Genomic DNA, 17,707 nt, shown 5'->3' with positions numbered 1-17,707 from the left:
ATAAAGCCTTATACTCACAAAAACAAAATATAAAAGTAAAAGAGTAAGAGCCATAACACAAAATCAAAAAAACACATTATGCACAAGAACACGACCCTTGTAATATTTGCACTCTAACCATCATTTATTTGCGTGTACAGATATGGCTAGTACGCTAGAGTCATCCACTTCTGCCTTGGGTGAGAGGTACCCTCGTTACTTTTCACAAATGTTTCACATGGTCTTTCCGGTGCTTGCATGTGAATGGGATTTGGTAGGTACTCTAGCATGTGAGAGGAATTTCGAGGAGTTAAAATGATTGATACGTCTCTTGACCACGATTGATCCATACTTAGTAGAGAGCACTTCTCCCATTGCACAAGCCTACCCTTTTGACCAAGATGACTATAGGCGTCTAGTGACCTTCTTAGTAAACATGGGTACCTATGATGAAGAAGAAGATTTACATGACTACATGGATGGCACATATAGTCTCATGGATGATGACTTTGTTTATCTCGACGACGAGGATAGGGGTTTAGCCTTAGGTTTTCTCCCCAATCTCTATAATATCCTATTCCCTTGACTCTTTGAGGGGAGTGCAAATAATTAGGTTAGGGTTCTTTATGTTTTTTAATTGTGTTCAATAAGTGTTAGTACCTTTTCCCACTGATGTGTCTCCTAGAGGTATTCTTTGTGTTTCTTAGTGTGTAAAGGAACGTGTTGCTGTTGTTAGGATTTGGACCTTCATGGGATCTTTCTCTCGCTCAAACTTCAAATCAAGCGCGACCATCAACACAAATAGGTGTTTCTTGTCCATTAGCATTATCCCTTATCTTTTTTGCATCCATGTTTGTCTGCTTTGATTGTGATTGGTAGCATAATATTCAACGCATTTGCTTAGTACCAAACATTAAATTCAATGTAATTTTTTGTCATAATCACTTGTCTAGATTTAAAAATCAAACAGTCCGACTAAGCTAGTTTGACCAAGTTAGGTGTTCGAGATCTTCTCCTAATACCATCGGGAATGCCTTCCTAATAATCAATGGTTACTTAGGTTCTTAATCCGATTTAGGCAGCATTGTGTGAAATGTACTAGGGCTTTCTAGTGGGCTTAGTCCCTATTGACCTTTAGCTTAAGTATTATAAAGGGAGTTTACTAGTGTGATGAGCTCGGGGAGGTGTAACAATGTTATACGACCCCCCAAAGTTACAAAATTAAAATGCTGAAAACGAACAAACAAAAAATCAAAGTGCCATAATGTAAAATTTTAAGCTGGAAGAGAAATCTCAGCTTGATTGGGTACTTCACTCACATGTATCGCCTATGGTACTAGAGCCGTAGAGGTTCCCAGTGTGGGCGCTTTTCCTTGAAAAGCAAAAAATCCAAGGCATATAAAATAAGCACACACATCAAAATTGAATCACTGTGAAAAGACTTTGGGGGGTCAAATAAAAGGTAATCAGTCAAGCGATGATTTCATGAGAAATTCCTTTTATCGTAGCTTAACTACAAGGTCTTCTAGGTATGGCCTCTAGTCAGCCCTCGAACATGAAATACTTGGCTCTCGCGATTAAACAACTTAAATGACCAGAGAAAATTAAGAAGCTTGCCATGGTATTAATAGTCGATCTCTAGTGCCTTTCGACCGTTAAATTAGCGACCCCATACTTGTTTAATTTTTACCTTTACATCTGTTTATGCATTTGATTATATTGCAATTTAATGTTTATTGCTGACAAATGGTTTAAAATTCTGTTACCAATCAATTTGTCTGCCTACAACTGCATATGCTTTTTAATTGTATATAAGAATGCAATTATTGTGCCAATGTTGTTTGATTTTGAAGTGACAGAAGAAGGCTAAGGACATTCATCTCAAATGCTCTTCCACCTCGACGAACGCGCTGCAACTCAATAGCTTCCGAGGACGGAATCTACATCAGGAAGGGGGGCATGTTAACCCTCACGGCTCACGGACACCCTATCACCTATGACGGACGTTGTATTATTTACTTGGTAGAGTCAGGTACCGGGCTTGTTGGTCCAATAGGAAAAGGGTAAGAGTGATCGTCGATGAGAGGTGCACTCTAACGGGAACATTCAAGGGATTAGTTGGCTAAGCATGGGTGCCCAAGTGTGAATGGGCGAGCTCATATAAAAGTCAACTAAACCTAAAATTCACTCATTCTCTCATTTGTGCAGTTGAAGAGTGCTCTTGCTCCATCTCCATCTTCTTCTTCTTCATCTCTTTGCGTGTGTGTATGCGTGAGAGAGAGAGAGAGAGAGAGAGAGAGTGCGATCGAGCATTGCGACGACGGCACGGCGGCGGTCAAGCGGTTGAGCGCGGTGTAGCAGCATCTCCTTCTTCTTCGCGATGAGGAATCCTCCACGACAGGAAGCATAGAGCGGTGAGTGACACACCAACGCCATCTTTGAGCTTACTAGTTTAGGCTTGTTGTGTGCTTGGAGCCATTTGTGGCTCACACACAGTGTATAGGCAAGTTCCTTGCATTGACACGTGCGACATACACGCAGAATTGGCTTCGCCCAGATTGTTATCAAAGTTTTTACTAAACATTTGCTTTAATTTGACAATCTCCTTAGTGGACTTTCCTGCAGTGATCCTCTTGACTCCTTCTAAATCCATAGGAATTCATAAAAGCATCAAACTTTGGATACCACTACCTTGAGCCCTGCTTTAAGCCATAAAGTGCTTTTCGGGGTTTGCATACAAGTTCCTTCCTACTAGACTATTAAAAGCCTTCAGGTTGCTTCATTTAAACACCCTCATCAAGATCCTTGTGAAGAAAGGCTGTCTTCATATCCACTTGGACAAGCTCCATGTCCTCAATGGCTACATTGTGCACGGTGTCATTATCTTGACCAGTGGCAAAAAGATTTCATCAAAATCAACTAAGTAGGGGTTTGGAATGAGCTTTTTCCCTATTTTTGCTTACGTTTCATATTTAACAAAAAAAAGTTCGCTCCAAGAGCTTTTGGAGTGAGCCTTTATTCTCTCCCTCTCCCCTCTTTCACTCCCCTTTTGTCTTCCTCTACCTCTCCCTCCCTCCCTCCCTCTCTCTCTCTCTCTCTCTCTCTCTCTCTTCCACCCTTTCAATATCTCTCTCTCGCAATCCCCTTCAATCTCCCTCTACCTCCCTATTTCCGCTCTCTCTCACTCCCCTTATGGCTCCCTCTACCTCTCCCTATCTCTATTTCTTTCTCTATATATCTCTCTCAATCCCCTTCAATCTTCCTCTACCTCTCCCTATCTCCTCTCTCTCACTCCTCTTTTGTCTCCTTTGTACCTCCCCCCCCCCCCCCCCCCCCCCCCCCTCTCTCTCTCTCTCTCTCTTTTTTCCCTCTATGTATATCTCTCACTCTCTCGACCTCAATATCTCCCTCTTCCTCCCTCCCTCCCTCTTCCTTCCTCTCTCTAAGAGGGCACTAGAGAGAGGGAGGGAGAGAGATATAGAAAGACCCTAAACAATGTGTGTGTGTGTGTGCGTATATATATATCTCTCTCTCTTCCTCTCTTTCCCCCTCTTTCTCTCCCTCCCTCTCTCATAGCACAAGTGAGTGTCTAGCGCCCACTTGTACTGATAGAGAGAGAGAAAGAGAGAGAGAGAGAGAGAGAGAGAGAGAGAGAGAGAGAGAGAGAGAGAGATTGAAGTAGAGTGAGAAAGAGGGAAGAGGGAGAAAATGAAAAACAAAGCTTGTTGAGAGCTCGCTCCAAAAGCTCTTGGAGCGAGCTATGAAACTTAAGCAAAAAGAGGGAAAAAGATCGCTCCGTTCCAATCTCCAATCAACTCCGTTCTTCTACTTGAATCCCTCGTCAACCAATTTAGCTTTGTACTTAGGCCTAGGATCATCAGATGTAAACTTCTTCTTGCAAACTCATTTGCAAAGTAAGGCCTACTTGCCTTCTGGAGATTCAACCAAGTCCCGCGTCATGTAATGCTCCCACTTGACCTTGTCATCCATTTGCATGGCTTCTTTGTAACAAAATGGCTCACCAAAGTTAGTCGGCATGACATAGTCCAACCTTGATAGAAATCACTCGAGTGGATGCGAGGATCTACTAGATTGTCTTGACGACTGAGTACTGCTTTGTACCCTATCAATTGGAGCGTCGATAGTGAAAGGTGCATCGATAGTCTTCTAAGTTTTCATAGATTCTGAGGTAACATCCTTGAATGTTACTTTTCTATACTCATCCTCTTTGATAGGCTTTTTATGCATCTTCAACTTGTTGAATCTAACATGTGGATTGCAAACGACTATGAGATTTTGGGTGCAATAAACAATATCCCATCCCTCTATCTGCACCATAACCAAGGAAAATACACTTGCTGACTTTGGATCTAGTTATTTATAAAGCCCTTTGGACACGTGCACATATGCTTGCATCCAAAAATATGCAAATGGTCATAATGTGTCTTCTTTCCAAACTACAACTCCTTTGGAATTAAGTAATTCAATGGCGTACTAGGCAACTTGCCAATGATGTGTACCGCCGTCAATACTACCTCTACCCAAAAACCTCGAGTCAAATTTGCAATACAAAGCATAGTTGTTGTGACTTGCTCTTAAATCGTTTGGCTCATCCTTTCTACAGCTCTACATGATTACGTGCATGAGGAGAAACAAGCTACCTCTTAATACCTCTCTTGACACAAAAATTCTCAAACTCCCTGGACAATCTCCACCATTATCAGTTTGCAAGCTTTTGATCTTCTTGCCATATTGATTCTCTATCGATGCTGAGTATTTCTTGAAAGTAGAGAAGACTTAGTCCTTATGACGTAAAGCATAAACCCACATTTTTTTAGTGGAATCGTCTCTGATTATTAAAAATAGCTAGCTCTCCTTAAAGAATTGGTCTGTATATGACTACAAATGTGCTATGAACAAGCTCTAGTGGTTGCAAATGCTTCCTATTCAATGGCGATGTAGTATGTTTGCCATATATGCAATGCTCACACATAGAAAAGTTTGAAATACTTAATATAGGTAACCAACACTTTCTAATATTTTCATTCCCTTTTGGCTCATATGGTCTAGCCGACTCTGCCACAACTCAATAGACGACAATTTAGCTATGGATATACAATCCTCTTTTACACACGAGACAAACGTAAAATGAAGTGTTCCATGCTTCCGACCTTTGAGGATAACAAGATTTCTCTTTTCTATTGTCCATGAATCATTCCCAAAGGTGGTCATGTAGCCCAAGTCATCAAGTTGATCAACATATATCAAACTCTTTGCTAACTTGGAGACATGCTCGACATTCTTGACTATGAAATCCATGCCATTATGCAAACTCTAGCTTGATGTCTCCAACACCATGTATCTCGGCACCACCAAGCTTCACTTCACCGTGAGTATGTGCTATGAGGTATCACATGGAAACTAGCTCTAGAATCTATGGCCCAATTCTAATAAAAGCTTGCATCTTCTACAATAAGAGCCTCTCAACTAAGATCTACCGTAAAGATTATAACATCTGAGGAAGTTTGGACCTCAGGTACATCTACAATTTAAGGAGACTAGCATATTGAGCTCCTCGATCTTAGCTTTTTCCTTTTTATCATTGTCAAACTTCTTACTATCTTGAGACTTTTCCTTGTCTCTTTGCCATGCATGATAGGTTTCTTTAAATCCCCTTTCTTGTGGCAATGATAGCATTCAACATTGCGTAAAGAACCTTTAGATTTTCTACACAAGTTCTCGTGATCCTTACTTTTGGCACGACTACGAGTGCAACCTCTGTGTCCTTTGCTAGTAGCAATATACGCATCACCTTGCTTTGTTGGGTCCATAGACTTCCTGTGAGTTTCTTCACCGAGTAAACTAGAAACTACAACATCATAGGCCTTAGGCACATAATTGCTTATGGATGTGGGGGGTAGAGAGCATAATAAGAAGATAGACTATACTTCGTTGTCAAAATTAAGTCCTATGATGTCAATTGAATGAAAAATACATTCATTTTGGAAAAATTGGACTCTCAAAGGGGCTCTATAAGGAGGTTTGACCTTGCCTCTATCCAAAGTGGGCAACCCCGGTGAAGTACATAAATGCTTTGTCAAAACCCTATCAACCAACATATCATTGGAAAGATCTTAGAAAGTAGATTTTAAATTCCTAAACTCTAAATTTTTGGAGTTGATTTGTAGAAGTTATGGGCTCCCCACTAAAGTTGAAATGTGGGGAGAGATTCCATACAAGACGAAGTTGTCACATCAAATCACAGGCTATATATCAATGGATAGATCTCGATGAGTACATTCTAAATCTAGAAGGTCTGAAAAGTTTTGATTTCAATCGTAAAATATTTATCGTGTGCCCGATTTGGACAAGAGCGAGAAAGTCAAAGTCCTTATAGGGTCCCTTTGATAGTCAAAATTTTCCCTAACGGAACGCATTCAAGTGCTCGAAAAATGTATCGCCTTCTTTCGTGCAAAGCTCAAAAAGCTTCTTTGTCAAGTAAATCTTATTACTTGTGATCTTGCTCTTGTAATTTTTGCACAACTTGTCCCACAAGGCTTTAGTAGTAGCTTCACCCACTACATTGAAGTACATAGACTCTACGAGGTTTAGGTGAATAGTGGACCCAACTTTGGCATCGAGCATTTTCCAATGTAGAACCATATAGCCATTGCCCTATGGGCACTCAAAGAGTGGCTCTAATTGGTCTTTTGGGTTATCACATCCTAGATCTACTCTTTCTACATAGAAAAGTTCATGTCATCGAATTTCATATTTTAATGTCCTGGTCATTTTTTTTGCTTGTATCAGACTCATGCATGCCTATTATGGTCATAGTTGACACATGCACTTATCTCTAGGCTTTAGATAAACACATGTAGCGACTTTCATGTTGGATACAAGTATAAGCCTTTCATACGCCTTTGGAAGTGTCTTTTGCCAACGGTTTCATTGTGGGATGTTATGCATTGACAAATGCAAATTTTTTAGTACATAAGAGTGCAATTGAGCTCTTTTGAGAGTGAGATCCCCAAAGGGATTTAGTCTACAACTTGCATCGGTTTCTCGTGCATGTTTGTGCGTGGTTTTACTCATGTATGTTGAATTGCAAACAATGCCTATGATACACCGTGTGGAGCCTTTTTTGAGCATTTTTGGCAATCATGGCTGTTTTTGAGACTCGGTTCGAAAGAGAGCCCTTTCTAAGATTAAGTTGTAGTCATGTCTGGTTAGCCTTTTGGAAGGTTGTTGGTGAGGTTTTCTTTGAATTGGGGTATTCTCAAATGTTGAGATACCTTCAATGATACAGGTTACTGGAGTTCCCATATTTTGGTATCCTAACTATAGGCTATGTATAGAGAGGGATAGGTGCATTTAATGTTGTGTTGGCAGCCTTTAGGTCAATTTTTGACTTGATTTATGCACAACCTACCTCCTTGAAAGTTTATAATCCTTTTTTTGCATTATTTGGGTTGAGTTTTCGCTCCCTGTACAGAGGAGACTTTGTCAGATTTTTCTCGTGAGTCTTATCTATGCGTTTTTTGTCACTTTGAGCACCATTTTGATTTGAGATTTCACTCTTATTATAAAGGAAATCCTACCAAAAGTTCACTAGTTTCTCGCCATAGTTTTTTAGCATTCTCTCCATTCTATGGCTAGCACTATGTATCTGGCCACAAAAGGTAAATAAATGCATGTGGGCTCAAAAACCTACCTATAGACCTACGAGTAGAAGATCTTGAGATGCCTATACATGTACCTGTGAACTTATAAAAAAACCTACTGAGCCGACATAGCTCGAGTCACAATAAGAGAAAATCAATCTCTAAAAGCAATGGTGGAAGGTAGATGCAAAGATGTTGGATCTCAAAAAAACCACTCTCAAATTCCCAGGTTCGGTCGTCTAAGGGAGGGCGTGATGATAGCCGTCGATGTATGGGCTTGAAATTCAATCGTACGTGTGTGTGATGGACACACACTCCCTTGTTGATGCACATGTGTGTGTGTGTGTGTGTGTATACACACACACTCCTTCTCTTCGATCATGTGAGAAGCTCGTGTTGGGTGTCTCTTACTCTCTACATGTACACACTACTGCCACTTGCTTATCTCTAGTGCTACTCACCAAGCTTCACTTTAATGCTACTTGCAAGGCTTTAATTGGGTTTTCAAAATTTGTGTTCGATTTGCCGTGGTTGCCCTATGTTGATTCACCAAGTTTTACCAACATTGCTAAGGCCTCTTCATTGCATTATTTTGCTTCACATGTGCTGCCTCAAGGCCACCAAAATCTTGGGCTACCTTTACTGTTGATTTTCTTTCAAATTTTTGTTAATGTTGAAAAAATTCAACTCCAATGGTGCCTTGATTTGGCTTCTTTCCTTGTGATGCTTTGTTCACATTTATACCTTGGTTAGCTTGCCTATAAGCTATAGATCCAAAACTTTCCCATTTTGAAGCCTTTCTTGAACCTTAGAGCCTCTGAGAGGTCCCCAACACTTCAAGTAGTCATTGAGGAAGTGGCTCCACTATGTATCTTACAATGGTGTTCTTTGCCTATTCCACGTGTACAAGGAAGAAGCTTTTTGCTCAATACATTCCTATGACAACAAATGATCTCCCAATGTACAGCTCTCTCCTGTGTCTTGTACTCTCCCTCCCATCTCCCTTCAGGCTCGGATGTAATATTTTGTCTGCTCTAATCTAATACAAAGCTCTTGTATGGTTTAAAAGAAGAAGAAAAGAATGACCCAATTAATTTTAATTCTTAATAGGATTTGACATGCACCCTAGAATTTTCAATGGACACTCACATTTGACTACACATGGAACATAAACTTTTTCCATAGCCATTCCAAGTACAATGTCCAAATTTTATAGCCATCTCAACTTCTAATGATCAAGATTCAAAACTTACAAGAGTAAGCATTAAAATAGAGTACATGCTACAAAGATAATTTAATCTAAATCCATAGTCTTATGCATGCATCAAAACACATAGATAATTACATGCAACGAGTAAAGATTTCACATGTAGACATCAAGCAATGGAGCTTTGGCAATGCACACTAAGGTTGCTACTTGGCTAAGTATTATTACTTTATGCAATATCTACTGAATTTGTTTTGGACGAGTAGATTAAGAGAATGCCCAGGCCCATCTGTTGTATTTTTGTGCTAAATTATGTGTGTCCCTAAGGACCTTAGGACGGCTATTTTATTACTTTGTCATTCTGCTGACATCCTTGGTGTTTCCTTGTGTGTCATGTGACACTTTCAAGGCCCTTGGATTGGTGGATCGCCATCAAATCCCAACACCCTATGGCAGGTTGAATTTTGAAAACCGTGGTGAAATTCAAATTTAAATGGTGATTACAGAAGTAATCAACCCACAACGGGCAGAAGATTAAGAGATACTAAATAAGAGGCGGCGGGGCCGTTGAAGTGGGAACCACCACTACCAGTCCCTTCTCTCACTTTGCCCTCTTCTTTTCCCGCGCATTTTGCAGGCGAAACTCTGCATGCTCCGAAGCTCGCCATTGCCCAAAACCTTACTTTTGCCTCCTTCCCTCAGCGTCTCCATCTCCTCACTGCCGCAGCTGTCCGCAAGCTGCTGTGGAAGGAGACAGCCGGGAGGCCCAAGAAGGATCCGAGGGGGGAACTTGCAGCACAGAGAAATCCGTCTTGTTTCTTATCTCGCTGCCTCTTCTGAAGAGGTGAACATTGCTTTTCTTCTGTTTCTTGTAATACGGCCCTTCCTGCATTCGCAGAAATGTGTTCGTCCCCTGTATTGTGCATTTGCTCTTTTGCCCAATAGGTGCGCATGTAGGGTTTTCCATGTGCGTAGTTTAGCTCTATATTGATTGTCTGTCTGGGGCAAAGATTCATGTTGATGTCACCTTTCATGGGTTTTAGGGTTAATCTCTCTGAGTCCTGTAACACACTGGGAAGTAATTGCAGCTTGGTTAGAGGCCTCACCATTCAACCTCTCAGGGCTAAAATGCTTAGTAGGCTTACTTCACTACCCATGCGTAAGCTGTTGAGGCCTGGGACCATGTCAGTTACCTAAAAGTCAGATGCCCTCGGCCTGTTTGTATTTCTTTAACATGCCAAGGAGAACAGCAAGCAGAAGTATGTTGTTTGAGTTGTTTGAGAACGCATTGGCGGTGCTGGAGCCTCTCTTTGCCTTTCTTTGCTCGGGAACTCTTAGCATGAGCACAAGGCGACGGCCAGCCAGCCAAACGGAATCTTGCAGGAGCATGTGTCTACGTGGCACATGCTTTTCTTGGCCGTGGAGTGGCTGGCTGGCCGTTGTAGCCCAACCCTCACCTCTACCAGCCAGCTCGAGCGCATCCTTTCCAACCAATCAACACGGGCCTTGCTCTGAAGCCTTTGCCTGCACGCGCAGTTGTTTTCATGGCTGGAGCTTATGTGCTCAAGATTGCCGGGCCGGCCATGGTATATTCCACAGCATCATTTGGTCGCCGCTAACTGGCCGCACGGCTAGATGTGCTAGTGCTATCTCGGATGACATGGGTTACATTGGTGGACATCATCCTTTCATTATTTTTTGAGCACGTGCTTATGTCTACTTGGTGGTGCCATCCAGTTCTAGGCCACTCCTGATACCTGTTCTTTGGGTTGCTTTAACAAGTGTCAATGCCTTGCCTTGCTGCCACATTTGCTCCCAGCAATGCAGTATCTAGAACCTTGGAGGTGTACTGTGCTATCAACCTGGAGGAGGTTACGAATTTGTGCTGGCATTGCTAGTGTATTGTTAGCCTCCTGCTTCTAGTGCTATCTTCCAGGCCTTGCATTTATGCTCCATGTTCTCGCTTTGTGATGGTTTACATCTTTTAAAGCTCATGCTGTAGCTCGCTCTGTTCCATTTGTGCAGGTCTCATGGCTCCCCGGCTGGGCAGGCTCGCGCGAAAGACTGCTCTCAAAGAGGAGGCGAGCATGAAAGAGGAACCTGTTGTGAAAGAAGGGTCTTCTGAAAACAGAGTGCCCATTTCAAGCACTGGTTGTGAGGTGAAGAAGGAGATTCTTGTCAAGGAAGAAATTGTTGCAAAGGAAGTATCCTATGAGCTCATCTCACATGTTGAGTCTGGGGTGAAGCATGAGCTTGTTGACTCACCCATTTCGGTCCTGGTAGATGAGGTGTGGAGCATATGTTTCTGTGATAAAGAGAAGCCAACCTTTTTATGGCATAAACGCTTTGCTCCTTTTTCTGGTTGTTGTATTTAATTGAGCTGCTAACATCACGCCGCATGTTTGCACAAACTGTGAGCAGGCTGTTTCTGAGGGAAGTGACACTCCCTTGGTAACTGATGAAATGCTTGAGGAAGAGAAAAGGTTGGAGGAGGTACGTGCCAAGGAAGATGCTGAAAAGGAGCTTAAGATGCCTGCACCCAAGTTGGCCGACACCATGTTCAGCAAGCTGGATGAACTCCTCAGCCAGACGGAGCTGTATTCACAGTTCTTATTGGAGAAAATGGAGGACATAGCATTGGTAGGTAACAGTCCTTGTACTGTTATCCTGATCTGTCTTTCTCCTGTTGTTCCTAATTACAGTCGGTTGTTTTGCCCTTTGATAGGAAACAACTGGCGATCCTGAGCCTGATGATGCTACAGAGGAAAAAAAAGGACGGGGGAGGAAACGAAAAGCTGCCGACTTGAAGGATGCTGTAGGTGTCTTATTTTTGAGGAAGAAGTTTGGGCTAGAAAAGCCAGATGCCTGTAAGCACAGAACCGTCTTGCATGTTTGCAGGGCAAAAGGAAAGCGAAGGCAGCTGTGGAAGCTATGCTTGCAAACTGCGATGAGGAGTCCAAAGCCTCAGAAGAGTCTAGCCTTCTTACTGAGGAAGAGCAGGCGTGGAAAGAACAGCAGGAAATTGTGCCACTACTTACAGGAGGAAGGTTGAAGTCGTATCAGCTAAAAGGCATAAAGTGGATGATCTCTCTCTGGCAAAATGGGTTGAATGGTATATTGGCAGATCAAATGGGTCTTGGTAAGACTGTTCAGACAATTGGGCTTCTTGCTCATCTGAAAGGCAAAGGCATGCATGGCCCATTTTTAGTTTGTGCCCCCCTTTCAACACTTTCGAATTGGGTCAGTGAAGTGAAGAGGTAGGGTTCATTTATATTTGTACGAGGACTGTCTTGTCTGTCTGAAGCTGCTCCTTATCATCGCCGGGCTGTTTTAGGTTTGCTCCATCAATGGAGGTGCTATTATATCATGGTTCAAGAGATGAAAGAATGGCCCTTAGAAGAAAGCACATGCCTTCAACTGTTACTGCTTCTTTTCCTCTCATTGTCACCTCGTATGAAGTTGCCATGAATGACAGAAAGTTCCTGTCGAAGTATAAGTGGAAGTACATTGTGGTGGATGAGGTACTTTTGAGTCTTTGCTATGCATTGAATACAGTGCCTCATGATTCTAACTTGTGTTTATGAGCCTCTTTCTGATTAGTATTTTTGGACGTGAGCAGGGCCATAGGTTGAAGAATTTCGACTGCAAGCTGCTGAGGGAGTTAAAGCAAATGCCTGCTGACAACACACTCTTACTAACTGGAACCCCTCTACAAAACAATTTACCAGAGCTATGGTCACTGCTCAACTTCATACTGCCACAGATATTCACATCACTCAAAGAGTTTCAGTCTTGGTATATTTTTAGTGCATAAGCAATCCATTCCCAGATTAAGGTCTTGCACACTTCTTGACTCTGTTGTTTAAAATGCAGGTTTGATTTTGCTGGGAAAGGCAACAATGCATCACAAGTTGTGGATGTAAATGATCAACGCCGTCTGAAGGTTGATATTTCTCACCTTCTACTGACATTTTGCATCATGATTTGGCTGCGTTTCCCAGCCTGACTCCTGCCGTCTCTGTAGGTGATCTCCAAGCTGCACTTGATTCTTCGCCCATTCTTATTGCGGAGGCTGAAAGAGGATGTTGAAAAGTCTCTGCCTCTTAAAAAGGAGATTATCCTGTATACTCCAATGTCTAAACAACAGAGAGAGTTTCATGAACATCTTATCAACAAGACCTTGGAAAAACATCTTGAAGAGAATTTACAAAGTCCAGGTACACGGTGCCCTTATTGTGATGTCTATCAAAATCTCATTGCCCAGATGTATGAACCTTGGGGTTGGGGCTTCAATTCTTGGCAGGCTACGTATTTAAAACGAGGCTGAGCAATGTAGTGATGCAACTAAGGAAGAACTGTAACCATCCAGACTTGCTGTCGTCACAGTTTGAGTCTGACAGTATGTCCTTATCTTTCCGTTTTTGGATGATTGATTGCCTTCTATGCAGAGTTGTGGAAACATTATAACATAAGACTTCTGCTACAGTTAATTGGCCCCCCATAGACAAACTTGTTGAACAGTGTGGCAAGCTGAAGCTTCTAGATAGACTTCTGGTTCATCTTCGAGAAAGGGGCCACAAGGTATTCTACTCCCAAGCTAGACTACCTCTCTGCCTTGCTTTATGAAAAATCATTCTGATAGAATTTTACCGTGTCAGGTGCTGATTTTCTCCCAAATGACAAGAGTCTTGGATATTTTAGAGTACTTCTTGCAAGAAAGAGGGTTCAATCCTTTCAGAATAGATGGGGGTGTGGCACAAGTGGAGAGACAGCGTCAGGTCAGTGCCAGATACAACCCACACTGTCAAGGCATGACATCATGACAGTTTTGTTCATCTGTCGTTCTTTACATGTTACAGATTCAGGAATTCAACCAGGGTGATAGCAAGAACTTTATTTTTCTTTTGTCCACTCGAGCTGGTGGTCTAGGCATCAACTTGACATCTGCCGATACAGCTATTATTTATGATAGTGACTGGGTAAGTTCCTAATCTATGTCTGGCTGGCAATGTATCATGCTTTTGTTTATGCAATTTGTGTAGTCAGAGGGGGAACCTCCTTTTGCAGAATCCACACATGGATATGCAAGCCATGGACCGCTGTCACAGGATAGGCCAAACAAGGCCTGTTCATGTATACAGGCTCGCAACGTCTCATTCTGTAGAGGTACAATTAAGCGTCTTGTTAGTAATCAGGATTTCAAACCCTTAGCTTACTGCTGATTAAGATCTTCCAAAAAGGTCACATGAGGGATAAAATGGTGTGTATGTGTATAGTCTTCTTGAGCTTGTTTGAGACTGCTTTTCTGCAGTGCCGAATGCTTAAGGTGGCTGCTGATAAGCTAAAGCTTGAACACCTAGTGATTGAGAAGGGTCAGTTCCGGCAGGAGCGAGATCACCCAAAAATCATTTTGCAGGTACTGTTGAGCCGACTTCAGATCCTCTTGAAGAATCAAAGTTTTTTTATTGTCCTATCAATGCTTGTGAGACCAGTTCTACTTCAATTGCCAATGCAAGGTTTTGCTAATGGTTATTTGAAACATTTACTTGGCAGGAATCTGATCTCGTTGCTTTGTTGAAACAAGAGAGAGACGAGGAAGAAGAGCTGGTTCAAAGTGCAGAAATTAGTGAAGAAAACCTTCTGAAATTGCTGGACCGCAGTGATTTGTTGGTGAAGTGTGGAAGGGATGGTAGTGGGGATCGCGTGCAAACTCTTCCTCCTAATGGTCCTGGTTGGGAAGTGGTTATCAGGAGTGGGAAGAACAGCCTTCTTTCTTCTATTGAAGGCTACAAGAAGCTGTGAACTCACCTTATTGTTGACACAACACCATTGTAGGGGGGAGGAGCAGGGAGCCAACGGGTTGGTTGACTGATTGTGCTCTTTGCCTTCCCGAGGATGAACCGCAGCATGGATATGGACAAAATTTTGACCTCAGAGATTGATAAGAATGCAATCTCTGTCGAGGGATGCTTTGCCGTATATGATCCATATATTGGCTTGTCCATCCAGCATTGCTCATCCGGAGGAGGCTATTATTTTGGTCTCTCCCTTCTAAAGGCAGTGAGTGTGTCTAACCTCATGACATGATCGCTTCTGTCTGCTAGCTAGGTGAAGGGGAACAGAGCTTCTCATGATGGCGTCATCCAACAATTTTGTAGCATACTTTCTTCTTATCATGAAGTACGATAGCTATTGTGCCTTGCAGGTTGCAAGTCTATTTTCCCATGTCTGTTGCTGTTAATGGCATGGCTTGAATCTCTCTCTGATGTGCGTGTCCGAGAGAAAGAGGCTGTGGTATGACATGATCCTCTTCATTGTATTGTTAGCCAAACCGCCTGCGAAATTTTTGTGTAATATGTAGGTTTTAGTTTCCTGCGTTAACCACCTGAATCTGGATTTTGGGCATTTGGGAGTGCATGCTGCTGTACATGAGCGCAGGTAGCCTTAGTGAGGACCAATGAATGCAGGCGTAGGGGTAGGGCATCCATCGTATTGCAGACGAAGGGACCAGCTCTATCTACTTGCGTGACGATCAGCCATATGGCGCAGATGAGAAAAAAAGGGCCGCGTCTCTATTTGACACCCTCAATTTTTAGAGGGGATCTACGGTTGAAAATCGGCGTCGCTTGTCAGCGAAGATCACAACCGTTGATCCCAGATGTGAACTTGTTGTAGATGTGAACTTGATGTGAACTGGATGTAAACTCGGACAAATGTGAACTAGTTGTGAACTTGTTGTAGATGTGAACTGGATGTAAACTCGGACAAATGTGAACTAGGTGGGTCCAAATGCGTAGCGAGCTTGCCAAAGCTTGTTCCTTCCTCCTATTCCCATAACACAGACGAATTGCTTACATGTTGAACCCATCGCCTATAATCAATGACGGGTAGTTGTCGATTACATTGTGATGTCGGCTTATTTAAAATGGGGCAATAAGGGGAATTTGGGAAGATTCTCTATCTATTTGTGCTAAGCAAATAAAATGTTTGCACTACTCTCTCTCTCTCTCTCTCTCTCTCTCTCTCTCTCTCTCGCCCCCCCCCCTTGCATAGTAGATGTCGTTCTGTCTCTGTTAAATATCTTCCTTGTCCCATTAGGGTGGTAGGTAGGGGAGAGCTAAGGTTGCAACAAGTACAACATGGATAGGTTCAGAATTCATAGATCCGGAGGCTAGAGGTTAAGCTTGCACATGTCCGTGGGAGGTGAGCAACGGGTGTGCTTTAACAGGGGAAATTTGCTTTGCTATTGAAATTTTTAAACTAGCATGCCTTTACAGGCTGGGTATGTTTGAGAGAGAGAGAGAGAGGAAACGGACTCTGCTTTGTAGGTCCCATCTCAAAATCTAGTCTCTTGGAAATTCTCAATGAATGGGATAATCTCTGAAGCACTGTAGATCTAACATATATCTATCTATAAATACTAAGCACGGTTTGCCCAAGTATGCTATGGGCATATGCTCGCATCACACAATTGTTTATAATACGTTGGTCTAGTTTTGGGTGCCTCATGCTCGGCAACACGCACATCCTCGTTTCCTACCACTCACCCTCACCGTACTAAAGCAAATCACATTCAAAATTATACGTCTTGATGGTAGAAGAATTTGATGCATAGTTTGTCTACCAAATACCCAGCTTGTCTACCATTTACCTAACCTTTCGATATATGGCATCTAGAGAAATACCTTCATTGGCATTTCTTGAAAACAGCCCAAAGCGTGCTTGCCACAACCGTGTTGGGAGATTCATGCGTCCCAAGAGACTATATTCCGGCCATACTCAACGCCATACATGTTGAATAAAGTAGCACAATCAATACATGTTTTTTCAACAGCCCTTGCACAATGCCGCAACTCTTGAAGGTGCAAGCATGGGTGATTGCATTTGGAAAGATTTCTTCATGTAGCATTTATTGAAAACAACCCAAAGTGTCCTTGCCACAACCATGGTGGGCATATCTTTCTCCAACTGATTCAGCAAGCGCTACGCTTGTGGAGAGGACATCATTACACAACAATGAGAACATCATTGCCAACTGCAGTGCTACAACAAGTACAGAACTAAAGAGTACTCTTGCTACAATTGCTTGCATGGAGCTACCTCATAACTGGCCAGCACGTCGTGCTGCTAGTACTGAGGATCGGAACACAACAAACAATATCTCTAATAGCACTGTTGCCATAAAAAATAGCACTATAGCCATTTCTAGTAGTACTACAACACATCCTTTGATACCTCCATGCCCAAGTAAACAAGAGTCGTCGAATACAATGTTGAATGCATGTTGGAGAAACTGATTTTTCCTTGGCTTTTAATGGTTCTTTTATGTGAGGTTCTTTGTCCTTTTCCGTGGTTTTCTGTTGGCTGCACCTCTTGAGCAAGAGCAAGAGTGGAAACCGGGTTGCAAACTAGTGGCGAAACAAGTTTAGCAAAGTCGTCATGTGAACTCAAAATGTTCGCAATTGGTTGCAAACCAAGCGTGCATGTGAACTCTCTCTCTCTCTTTTCCCTAACCAGTGAAATTAAGGACAAATTTGAAACTCTCATGGTTTTTAAGTCAATTTAAAGCTTTTGCCGGTAATTACACTATAGCTTGAGTAAATTTTCCGGTTTTCTTAAAAGTGAGCTCAAAATCTAATCGGGATTTTATAAATTTAGTCAGTTAAAATACACCGGACCTCGATTTTTTTCTAACACTATTGGGATAGTTTCCTACGATGTTAAAATTCTCTTCTTTTTCTTCTTCTTCTTTTCTCTCTCTCTCTCTCTTCTCATTTCGTTTAAGTAAGATTATTATCCAAGCTGGTTTTATTTCTAGAAGGATGGAAGTATGTGAGTACTCAAGTAAGAAAGAGAA

At 42.2% G+C, this 17,707-nt stretch overlaps 1 protein-coding gene across 1 annotated transcript; it reads left to right on the top strand.

The window, feature by feature from the left end:
• Window positions 1-9,556: 9,556 nt before the first annotated feature.
• On the top strand, window positions 9,557-15,050 carry LOC147464157 (chromatin remodeling protein DDM1-like). Its single transcript, XM_086493100.1, has 16 exons — window positions 9,557-9,694; window positions 10,876-11,138; window positions 11,272-11,490; window positions 11,576-11,665; window positions 11,749-12,107; window positions 12,185-12,371; window positions 12,470-12,645; window positions 12,724-12,793; window positions 12,875-13,067; window positions 13,154-13,249; window positions 13,337-13,431; window positions 13,509-13,628; window positions 13,710-13,829; window positions 13,918-14,016; window positions 14,162-14,266; window positions 14,404-15,050. Exons 2-16 carry the CDS (start codon window positions 10,881-10,883, stop codon window positions 14,650-14,652), a joined length of 2,436 nt encoding a protein of 811 aa, XP_086349226.1. The 5' UTR covers window positions 9,557-9,694; window positions 10,876-10,880; the 3' UTR covers window positions 14,653-15,050.
• The last annotated feature ends 2,657 nt before the right edge of the window (window positions 15,051-17,707 follow it).

This window comes from Adiantum capillus-veneris, chromosome 2 (assembly GCF_014529385.1).
Source record: "Adiantum capillus-veneris isolate H3 chromosome 2, ASM1452938v2, whole genome shotgun sequence".
Lineage (NCBI taxonomy): Eukaryota > Viridiplantae > Streptophyta > Polypodiopsida > Polypodiales > Pteridaceae > Adiantum > Adiantum capillus-veneris.
The sequence above is the reverse complement of the archived record's forward strand: the minus strand, read 5'-3'. Positions and strand labels throughout refer to the sequence as shown.